We start from the raw sequence: 12,135 nt of genomic DNA, 5'->3' as shown, positions 1-12,135 counted from the left end.
TTGGAAAAATTTACAGGGTAAATAAAGACAAAGAAACACAGTCACTTCGTATTTGCAGGAAATTTATTGGAGAGGAGGTTAAGACACTTCGAAATTGCACACGGGCACAGGTATAGCATAACAAACACATCTGAATGCAGAGTGGGTTTGCATCACTTGCAAGGAAAACAGCCATGTTTGGATCCAAAGTTGTCAATTGTAACCTATTTATATTTGCAGTGTCTTATAACGGAAACCAGTAACTTAAAATAACCAATAATGCAACTGAGACCTGTTCACACAAGTGTTTGTTATCTCGTTACATTGGTTGGCGGGAGGTAAGAAATTACATTGCTAATGAAGTGGGGGTGGCACAGTGGTTAGCACTTCTGTCTCGCAGCACCAAGGACCCAGGTTCATTTCCTAGCTTGGGTCACAGTGTGGAACCTGCATGGGTTTCCTCTGGGTGCTCTGGTTTCCTCCCACAGTCCAAAAGACGTGTTGGTTAGGTGGAATGGCCATGCTAAATTGCCATTTAGTTTCCAAAGGCGTGCTGGTTGGGTGCATTGGCCATGCTAAATCTTCTCTGTGTACCCGAATGGGCGCTGGAGTGGGGCGACTAGGGGATTTTCACAGTAATTTCATTGCAGAGTTAATATCAGCCTACTTGTGACTACTGATCACTTAGTTTATTTATTAACGTACAAAATCGCATGCAGTGAAAGAAATGTTGCAACATAAATATTTTGATTGGGCTAGCAACCAGTTTGTAACTGAAATGCTGCAAATAGGTACAATACCACTTCTCCTGCCTATGTTTAAAATGAACAGATTCCCAGTACTGTAACTCTAGATTTTGTAGTATTCACTGCAGTATTGCAGAGCGGCAGCAGAACTATAGGTCGGGTGATGGTTGAATGCAATATGCAGACTTATAAATGTCTGAAATGGTTATTAGTGATGTGGCTCATATAAAACAGCACTGGCTGGTCAGTGTCTAGCAGATGTCTTTTTACATGGCCTGACCTGCATGTGGAGTACAGCTGTCCCGAGGTTACTGAAGTTGCGGAAAGCGCACAACTTTCGTACAGTAATTGAATGCCCCATGCTAGTAAGTGTTAACCCTTTCTCCAACACATGGCCGCTATAAGTGCGTTGGCACTGATTTGTCTATCAAACACACCAAAGTTATTTTTAAAGCTTCTCATATTTTTGTTGGTCGCTCCACTGTCCCCTCCTTTTGGGTTTCTCTCTGTGGTGAATTTCCTTCCTAACAAAGTCTCAACTAATTCTGCCTCAAATTGTAATTAAAATGTGGGCAAGAATAGCCTGTGATGAAGTGCTCACCTTCAGTTTATTTTTATTATTCTTTTCTCTTTTTCCTCCTTAGCACATTTCTTTAAAGTAAATCACGGAAATCATAGAAACCGTACAATGCAGAGGGAGGCCATTCAGCCCAACGAGTCTGCACCGACCATGGTCCCACTCATGCCCTACTCCCATATCCCTATGTATTTACCCACTAAACCCTCTAACCAATGCATCTCAGGGCACTAAGGGCACTTTTTTTTAGCATGGCCAATCAACCTAACCCGCACATCTTTGGACTAAAGTTTATTTATTAGTCACAAATAAGACTTACATTAACACTGCAATAAAGTTACTGTGAAATTCTTCTGTTCAGGACCTTCATGTCTTTCAGAATGTGGGAGGAAATCGGAGCACCCGGAGAAAACCCATGCTGACACGGGGACAATGTACAAACTCCACACAGATAGTGACCCAAGTGGGGATCGAACCTGGATCCCTGGCACTCTGAAGCAGCAGTGCTAACCACTGTGCCACCCCATTTCGTATGGAAAAGTATCCAGCCTTCAGCTTGCCATTGGAATAGTATAATTGACCCTGAGCACGACTGCCGGCCTGTTTTACCATTGAGTTGCATAGAATTCAGAACTCCCTTTATTCCTAAACAGCAGTAATATTCTAAAGATTGGCAAATTGTGGCAGGGCAAGTGTGAGGGTGCTATTGGGGTGGGGGGAGCAGAACTAATATCTAACCTAAACCTACTTTTCTATCCACGGTTATCAATCATGAACTTCAAGATTAGGAATTGCAGGTGTTTTAATGTTTGGGCCGAAATAATATTAACCATCGGCAGTGTGAAGAAATGATGACTGTGCTGTGTTATCACTCATACCTCTGGCTTTACACTGAAACCCCAGTTCCACTTCAAAGCAGGAGAGCAGCATGCGTAATAGCTGCTGCAAATACCCTCAGATACTTAGCAGTGAGGTTAGGTTTATATAAAAACTTGTGGGTTTTTTTTAAAGAGTATTTAGTTTCTTTAATGTTCTGCACAATGAAAATCAAGAATGCCACTGACCTCATTCTGGTAGTCTTTTGCTTGAACCGCAATCTACTTGTTCCTGTACATGTACAGTTCACTCTGCACACCACAATTTACCTGGAATAAGTTATTTTAATCCCCCTTTGCTGCTTTATTATTCTTCCTGATGACTAATGAGGTGAAGTTTTATTTATTTTGGTATTTGTGTTCGTAACAAAAACTCCCTTATGTCGTATACACACTTGTTATGCCCTAGTCAGTTCCAAGAAGTGATAAATATAGCTGCACAAGTGAGGCTGACTGAATAGCTCAAGGGACAAGTCACAAGTGAGTTATAGTCTGCCTAATGAGCTCGCTGCTGACTTCTTGTGTTTGTATTCTGTTTAGTCCAAGTGTTTCAAAGGAACACCATTTCCATGGAGAAATTAGGCAAATCTAATGCTTTCCTTCACAAATGCAGAGGAGAACGGTGCTCATCATTTAAAACAAACCATTGCTGCACTTGCACATGGCATCATCATCATGAAGTATACCTTTTCTGACTCCCCTGATGCACAGTCAATTTGTGAACATTGCCTCTTAAAATTTCTTGTGTTTTTTTTTTAAAAACCTGTTTAATGTAATTGTGGTGCATAAATAGGGACTACAACATATACACAAAATTGAGAGGTTAAACTTGATATTGGAAATTTATTTTCTGTTCATTCTGTATCATAGATGAATCATAGAATCCCTGTAGTGCAGAAGGAGGTAATTTGGCCCCACCAAGTCTGCAGCAACCACAATCCCACCCAGGATATATACTCTTCCCTAATCCCCCTGTCACTAGGGTGAGTTTAACATGGCCAATCAACCTAACCCCCACAGCTTTAGACTGTTGGAGGGAACCAGAACACCTGGAGGAAACGCACGCAGAGAGGGAGAGAACATGCAAACTCCACACAGACAGTGACCCGCGGTCGAAAATGAACCATGGTCCCTAGCGCTGTGAGGCAGCAGTGCTAACCACTGTGCCACCGTGCTGCTCTACTTCTGGAAAGCTGGGTTGGCCAAGTGAGCTCCTGTGTAACGAAGGCACATGTTCAGTCTCTGCAGCTTGCCAGTGATGAGCCCAAGTTTCAGAAATGTCCCTGCCCTGTTTTTGCCACTAAACAAAGGGAGGATGTGTGAATTCTGTTAATTTAACTGCTTCAGTTTCGTATTACAAGGAGAAATGATGCATTCAGCTTCCAGCATGAGTTTTGTGTATTATAAGAACCATAGAACCTACAATGCAGAAAGAGGCCTTTCAGCCCACCGAGTCTACACCGACCACAATCCCACCCAGGCCCTACCCTCATGTCTCTACACAGTTTACCTGCTAATCCCTCTACCCTACGCATCCTGGGACACTAAGAGACAATTTTAGCATGGCCAATCAACCTAACCCTAAGTTTAGAAGGATGAGGGGGGATCTTATTGAGATGTATAAGATGATGAAAGGGATGGATAGGGTAGAGGTGGAGAGGTTCTTCCCGCTCAGTAAGGACAGCAGGACTAGAGGGCACAGCCTCAAGATAAGGGGGGACAGGGGGGGAAGCAGTTTAGAACAGAGTTGAGGAGGAACTTCTTCACTCAAAGGGTGGTGAATCTCTGGAATTCTCTGCCCATTGAAGTGGTGGAGGCTACCTCGCTAAATATATTTAAGACGCGGGTAGATAGGTTTTTGGTAGGCAAGGGGATTAAGGGTTATGGGGAGAAAGCGGGAAAGTGGAACTGAGCCACTTCAGATCAGCCATGATCTTATTGAATGGCGGGGCAGGCTTGAAGGGCTAGATGGCCTACTCCTGCTCCTATTTCTTATGTTCTTATCTTTGGACTGTATACGCATATGTTGTACACTATATGTTGTACATGTAGTCGTACACTATATGTTGCATATACTGCTTTAATGTTGGGTCGTTTCATTATTTGTCCAAATCTTAGAATTTCTTCATGAAATTATTCCCTTTACTGAGCTGATGTCATTGGCATAGATGAGACATATTTGAATGCCAAAAATTCACCTGATGTGTTCTTGCCAAACCAGTGTCCAGAAAGGTAGGGGGTTTTAGTTGAGTTGGGCAGCATGGTCAGTGCAGGCCTGGAGGGCCGAAGTGCCTGTTCCTATGCTGTAATAGTTTCTGATAGATAAGAGAATTAAGGGTTATGGGGAGAAAGCGGGAAAGTGGAACTGATCCACTTCAGATCAGCCATGATCTTATTGAATGGTGGGGCAGGCTCGAAGGGCTAGATGGCCTACTCCTGCACCTATTTCTTATGTTCTTATGTGTCATTACTGTTAGCTAATGTAGTATTTGCATACTTTAACTAGGTTTATAGAGGTATTGAAGAAGGTACCTCTGGAATAAACAACTTTGTTTTAAATAAGCTTTTATCTGATCTTAACCCCACTAAGTGACTGCAGGTTTAGTTTGACTTCATGAAGGCATTGATAAGATATATATCTTGTTTCGTACATCAATGCAGTTACCTGTGTCACAAGCATTGCAGAAGCTGGTTGCTGTTTTCCCCGTTGTCTTTGAAATGCCTTTGGTTTTTAACTTACGCTTCCTTAGAAATCCTGGAAATCTGCATTTTAAGGGAATCAGCTTTGTCCCAATAGAGTATTTGACCAGTTGGTAGCTTGACCTAATTAGCTGGATGGTGTCATGCTGGCATCAGTATGACTCTTGGGCCATAGACTCCCAAGAGAGGGGGAGCAACATCTTAATGCTGCAAGACTAAATTGTTTTAAAAAAAAGTTTAGTGCCTTTTCACCTATGTTCTGTTGCTCCTATAATTTGTAGGGTATACAAGAAGTTTTTAAAGTTTATTTATTTGTGTCACAAGTAGACTCACATTAACAATGCAATGAAGTTACTGTGAAAATCCCCAAGTTGCCACATTCTGGCACTTGTTCGGGTATACTGAGGGAGAATTTAGCATGGACAGTGCATCTAACCAGCACATCTTTCGGACTAGGTACTTTAAGAGTGATATGGCAATCAGATAATTTGATCTTTCAGCTCTTGAGCTCATTTACTTGATTTATTTGTATGCTTGTAACAAATGGACAGTATATTTATTATATGCATACTAATCCACCAGCAAGACATTGTGTGAATAAATTGAGTTGTGGACTGGTTTGAATCTCTGTCTCGCATCACTGCAAAGAAAGCCAAATGGAGATGGGTCAGAATTTGTTTGGAGTCGCAGGTTCTGTGCACTCTCATTCTTTCATTCCGGTTAATGAAAAGTCCAGCATGTAGGAGATGATTGATTTCCATAACAGCCATGTGTTTTACGTGGTTTCACCATAATCTGTAGGTGAAAATGTTCAGATACTTTTTCCTGAATATGATTGCCTCGACCCTAAAACATCCTCAAGCTCAACGTTTGGAAAATAGAACACCAGTTACCGTTGTTATTGTGAGCATGTCTATTTTCTAGGCTATTCAAAGAACAAAGGAAATTACAGCACGGGAACTGCAGCAGGCGACGGTGCAGAGGGACCTCGGGGTCCTTGTGCATGAGTCGCAAAAACCCAGCCTGCAGGTGCAGCAGGTGGTCAGGAAGGCTAATGGGATGCTGGCCTTCATAGCGAGGGGGATTGAATATAAAAGTAGGGAGGTCTTGCTGCGGCTGCATAGGGCATTGGTGAGGCCACAGCTGGAGTAGTGTGTGCAGTTTTGGTCGCCGCACTTAAGCAAGGATATTTTGGCCTTGGAGGGAGTGCAGAGGAGGTTCAATAGGCTGATACTGGAGTTGAGGGGGTTGAGCTATGAGGAGAGGCTGAATAAACCAGGCTTGTACTCATTAGAGTTTAGAAGAATGAGGGGAGATCTCATTGAGACATATAAGATGATGAATGGGATGGATAGGATAGAGGTGGAGAGACTCTTCCCGCTCAGAAAGGACAGTAGGACTAGGGGGCACAGCCTCAAGATTGGAGGGGGGGGGGCGCGGTTTAGAACGGAGTTGAGGAGGAACTCCTTCACTCAAAGGGTGGTGAATCTCTGGAATTCTCTGCCCGTTGAAGTGGTGGAGGCTGCCTCGCTAAATATTTTTAAGACGCGGGTTGATGAGTTTTTGATAAGCGAGGGGATTAAGGGTTATGAGGAGAGGGCGGGAATGTGGAACTGAGCCATGACAGATCAGCCATGATCTTATTGAATGGCGGGGCAGGCTCGAAGGGCTAGATGGCCTACTCCTGCTCCTATTTCTTATGTTCTTATGTTCTAACAGGCCTGCACTGACCATGCAGCCCGATTGAACTAAAATCCCCTACTCTGTCAGGGACCATATCCCTCTATTCTCATCCTATTCATGTATTTGTCCAGACGCCCCTTAAAACTCACTAACGTATCTGCTTCCACTACCTTCCCCAGCAGTGAGTTCCAGGCACCCACCACCCTCTGTGTAAAATAAAAACTTGCCTCGTACATCTCCTTTAAGCCTTGCACCTTAAACCTATGCCCCCTAGTAATTAACTCTTCCACCCTGGGAAAAAGCTTCTGACTATCCACTCTGTCCATGTCCCTCATAATCTTGTAGACTTCTACCCCTCAACCTCCATCGTTCCAGTAAGAACAAACCAAGTTTCTCCATCCTCTCCTCTTAACTGATGTCCTCTATACCAGGCTACATCCTGGTAAATCTTTTCTGTACCCTCTCCAAAGCCACCACATTCTTCTGATAGTGTGGCAACCAGAATTGAACACTATATTCCAAGTGTGGCCTGACTAAACTCCTATAAAGCTGCAACATGACTTGCCAATTTTTGAACTCAATGCCCCAGCCAATGAAGGCAAGCATGCTGTTGGAATGGTAAAGATGGGGACGTGATGACCTAGTGGTATTATCACTAGACTATTAATCCAGAAACTCAGCTCATGTTCTGAGGGACCAGGTTTGAATCCCACCATAGCAGATGGTGGAATTTAAAAAAAAATCTGGAATTAGGAATCTACTGATGACCATAAAACCCATTGTCAATTGTTGGAAAAATCCATCTGGTTCACTAATGTCCTTTAGGGAAAGAAATTTGCCATCCTTACCTGATCTGACATACATGCGACTCCAGAGCCACGGCAATGTTTGACTCAACTGCAACTCGGGATGGGCAGTAAATGCTGATCCATGTCCCACAATTAATGAAAAAAATGATTTAATGAGTTTTTGCCCATTTCCATTATGTCTGTGTTTAATTCAAAATGATAACTAACTTGGAGGTGGAATGATGAACTACTGAAACTGAGAAGGCAGTGGGAATATTGTGTATTGTAGGAAGGATATGGATTCAAGACAAAGATCTAAAATATCATAGAGTAAATAGTAATAATGATCGGTTACTTGCACTGACTGCTGAGATTGTAAGCTTTCACAAACATGAATAAATGGATGAATTAGAAAATATTTCTTTAAGCAAGAAGTGAAGTAGAATCTTAAGCACGTACAATACGATTAGATAATTGTTTGAACAAAAGTATATTAAAATAGCTAGGGATCAAGCAGGAATTACATTGAGGTGGATTTTACAAGAGGTCATACTTATCCTTCCTCGAGCTAAATGGTCGGTCGGCACCTCGCTGGCATGAAATCTTGCTGTACCGCAGTGATAATACACCAGGGATAGCCTTATTAGTGCTCCTTAGGAACAGGAAGTTCCACCCAGAGAACTACTAACCAATGTGGGATTGGCTGCCAGTTCTGTAGTCCTGGAAATAGAAGACAGTAGTGGTCACTGCTGGCACTAGAAGCAGTTCCAAAGAAAGAAGCCAAGTACAGCTTCAGTTCAATCCAGGGATCTCAGGCAGACACAGCTAGGAGACTTGAGGGAGGGACACTTGGGTTAAAGAGACTGGGGTGTGAGGACAAGTGCTCCCTTGATGCTCACAGGGGGCCTCCATTCCTCCTCCTCCTCCCCCCTCCAAGAAAGTACCTTTGCTGTCAAAGCCACTGGGCTGCTCAGCTTGCTTCTGCCTTCCCAATAGACCAGAAGATTGCAGTTGAGTGTGGACCTTAAGTGGCAGCCAATGGTCCACAGCGTGCAATATGCCTCGCAGCGGGCAAGCTGCCCTGTTATGTCCATGAGGTGTGGGGTTGGTGGACGTAAAAGGCTAAGTTGGTGCTCTAACAGTGTGCAGCATTCTAATGTGGGATCTTTTGTAAGATACAGGGCAGCACTGCTGCCCCTCAGCACCAGAGACCCAGGTTCAATTCCAGCATTGGGTCAACATTGTCTGTGTGGAGTTTGCACATTCTCCCTGTGTGTGTGTGTGTGTGTGTGTGTGTGTGTGTGTGTCCGTCCTCCGGGTGCTCCGGTTTCCTCCCACGCTCCAAAGATGTGTGGGTTAGTTGGATTGGCCGGCTAAATTAATCCTAGTGTCAGGAGATTAGCAGGGTAAATACGTGGCGTTACGGGAATAGGGCCTGGGTGGGCTTGTGGCCAGCGCAGACCTGATGGGTCAAATGGCCCCCTACACCGTAGGGAATCTATTCTACATATACCTTTCATTTGCGTGGTTCTCTAGTTTTGGGTGGAAAGTGTTGTCTGTTTAACAGCTGAACTTTCCAATTTGAGTATCCTCTCCCCTCCAAAAATAAAACAACCTGTTGGTATGGTTTGATGTTCTGCTGATTGGGGCCAGACTGTAGTCACCTGGTATACGAAAACAAACAGATTCAGCCATTTTGCTATGACCCATTATCACCACAAACCTGTTCTGCACAGCATAGATTGGGATCTGAGCAGAGTTAATGTGAATGTTCCAGTGCTTAGCACTCCTGGACTGATCCAATAACCTTAGTTGAATAAACATAAATGAGTTAAAATTCAGCTGCTATACCTTTCTAATATCTAAAAGCAACAAAGGCATTACCTTAAAAAGAAATTGTTTTACTCAGTACAAAAGCAGTAGAGTCAGCACAATTTTCCTTCTAAAGTTTTTAAATTTTACTGTAAAGTAATACCAAAAATAAACGTATGAGGGACATTTAAGGACTCTGTGTCTATACTCGATGAGGTTTAGAAGGATGAGGGAAGATCTCATTGAAACTTACAGAATAATGAAAGGCCTGATAGAGTGAACGTAGGGATGATGTTACCATTCGTGGGAGAGAGTAGGAAGCAAGGACACAGCCTCAAAGTAAAGGGACGACCCTTTGGAATAGAGATGAGGAGGAATTTCTTCAGCCAGAGTGTGGCAAGTCTGGAATTCATTGCTACAGAGGGCTGTGGAGGCCAGGTCATTGAATACCTTTAAGACAGAGATAGATAGGTTCTTGATTGGTAAGGGGATCAAAGTTTACGGGGAAAAAGTGGGAGAATTGGGTTCAGAAACTTATCAGACATGATCGAATGGCGGAATGGACTCGATGGCCAAATGGCCCAGTTCTGCTCCTATATCTTAATTGAATGATCTCTTCGCTGTTGATCTTTTTAATTAAAGAAAGAGCAATCGACTACCATGAAGATCAGTAATTATTTAGTCTAAGGATGATATTTGTTTTTCTTTACAGAACCGTAGTGATGCCCATTGCTAATGAATTTGCCCCTGATATGGTACTTGTGTCCTCTGGATTTGATGCAGTGGAAGGTCACCCTGCCCCCCTCGGAGGTTACAAAGTCTCGGCTAAATGTGAGTTTACTCTTGATAACTGGAATTATTCTTTTATTTCAAACCGGTGGTGTGGTTTAGTTAGAGCAGAATTTTTTTTAAAGGAGTAACTAGGCAGTAATCTTAAGGAACTTTCAATCCATCATCGGAAGCAGGGGTTTACTGGCTGAGTTATCGAATGAGCCTTTGTTTAAAAAGATATGAACATAAAGTATATGTTAAAATGTGAATGCCCAAAATTTTTTTAAAAATTCAAAATCATCTGGGTTAATTGTCTTTCATGAGTAGATATTTTGAGCATTTCTGAGATGTTTGTTTATGAAGTTTGTTGCTTTTGCCTGGGAGAAAATGAGAAGTGGGCAGTTTTCTGGAGGCCCTTAGGAGGTAGATGGCGTGCCACTTTAGGAAATTCAAAACATTTATCACAAAAAATGCATATATTAAACAGAAGATCAAAAAGGCCTGAGCTGAAATAGTAAATTGTATTTATTGAAATTAAACCTGGCTTGTATTATACGTTTAGTCGCAGTAATCCCTGGTGGCCATTTCAGATGTGATGTAATACTTGGAATCTTTGATCGCTTGCCAAGAGTCAAAGTAGGCTTGTGACCTTTGACTCCTCTTGCATTTCCTCTTTCCTGACACAGGTTTTGGCTACCTTACCAAACAGCTGATGGGTCTGGCTGGAGGCCGGGTGGTGCTAGCCCTGGAAGGGGGCCACGATCTCACTGCCATTTGTGATGCCTCCGAAGCATGTGTTTCTGCTTTACTTGGAAATGAGGTAAAACATCAATGCACGTTATAAGCTGACAAGTTCAAGAACTCACAGGTGCGCCTTTTGCTACAGATTATGAATGAAATGAAGGCAGACTTCCAAAGGAAATATAATTCCACAGAACTAGTTCATCACTAACTTCGATGAAATAACTATAACAACCAATTGCATCAGTGAGCTAGTGGAGAATCCTAAAAGTTAAAGTTTATTTATTAGTCGCAAGTAAGGCTTTACATTAACACTACAGTGAAGTCAGTGTGAAATTCCTCTAGTTTGCCATATTCCTGTTTGGGTACACTGAGGGAGAATTTAGCATGGCCAGTGCACCTAACCAGCATGTCTTTCAGACTGGGAGAAAACTGGAACACCCGGAGGAAAGACACAGAGAACGTGCAGACTCCACACAGACAGTGACCCAAGCCGGGTCCCTGGCGCTGTGAAGCAGCAGTGCTAATCAATGTGCCATCATGCCGTCCAGTTCACCCAATTCAAAGTTATTGAATATATCCTATTACATTTGTTTAATGGCAGTTCTGCTTCAACATTTCCGTACTTCATTTTCTCCTTGTGCAGTTGAAATTCCTTCTTTTCAAGACACTTTTTTTTTCCCATTCACCGATCTCCCTATACTCTCACTGCCATTTGCATCCATCAACCCGATTCTGAAACTTTCTGCTTGGAGGTTGAAACTGTCTGCCCCCCAACACACTCAAACCCGAGCTATCGAGATGCCCACTATCATTGCTACAAGCTCAGCTAAGATTGGGGTCTCAACATGAGGCTCAAATCAGTGAATGGCCACTCTGCAGCATGTCAGTGTGCCAAAGTGCTCCACCTTCTAAGCACTTCCCCGTACTTATAATTCATGATACAGAAACCTTTGCTCGTTCCAAAATTCTGCTGCTGGTGAAATGGATATTCTCCACAGGAGAGTCGAGCGATGATGGTTACAGTTTAGCACAGCCTAAGCTTATTGCCAGTGTTGTACTCACGTTTTTTTTGCTTCTTTTAGTTTTTGCTGCTCATGGGCCTTCCTGCATAGTGCAACGTTTTGCGCATCAAGCGCTGTATAATAGTGTAACTAAAGTCTAAATGTGATGCATGATATTTAACTTTAGAATTCGTTTTTAAAGATATCCATTATCTTTTCAGACTACTTAAATAATATGCATGGTACATAACCAGTTAAGGCATCATGATCGGTGCAGGCTTGGAGGGCCAAAGGGCCTGTTCCTGGGCTGTAATGTTCTTTAAGTGCCTGATCATTTGGCATTGTAAGTTGCACAGGGATGTTGACTGAGCATTTAACAACAACATGAGTTCCATCTCTCGTGAAAATCACTGCTAAATCGTTCACCAGTTAACCATTATTTGTAATTAACAGCTAACG

At 42.8% G+C, this 12,135-nt stretch overlaps 1 protein-coding gene across 12 annotated transcripts in view; it reads left to right on the top strand.

Annotated features, from left to right (window-relative positions):
• The window catches only part of hdac4 (histone deacetylase 4), a 399,164-nt gene that overhangs the window by 372,316 nt on the left and 14,713 nt on the right, over positions 1-12,135 (top strand). For all 12 annotated transcript variants that reach the window (XM_080198750.1, XM_080198749.1, XM_080198751.1 and 9 more), the window contains 2 exons: positions 9,873-9,991; positions 10,618-10,751. In XM_080198750.1, the coding sequence (XP_080054876.1) occupies positions 9,873-9,991; positions 10,618-10,751 (253 nt within the window). The remainder of the gene's footprint in view (positions 1-9,872; positions 9,992-10,617; positions 10,752-12,135) is intronic.

The sequence above is a fragment of the Carcharhinus amblyrhynchos genome, chromosome 11 (assembly GCF_965287045.1).
Source record: "Carcharhinus amblyrhynchos chromosome 11, sCarAmb.v2.hapA, whole genome shotgun sequence".
Lineage (NCBI taxonomy): Eukaryota > Metazoa > Chordata > Chondrichthyes > Carcharhiniformes > Carcharhinidae > Carcharhinus > Carcharhinus amblyrhynchos.
This window is presented reverse-complemented; position numbering and strand designations above follow the sequence as displayed.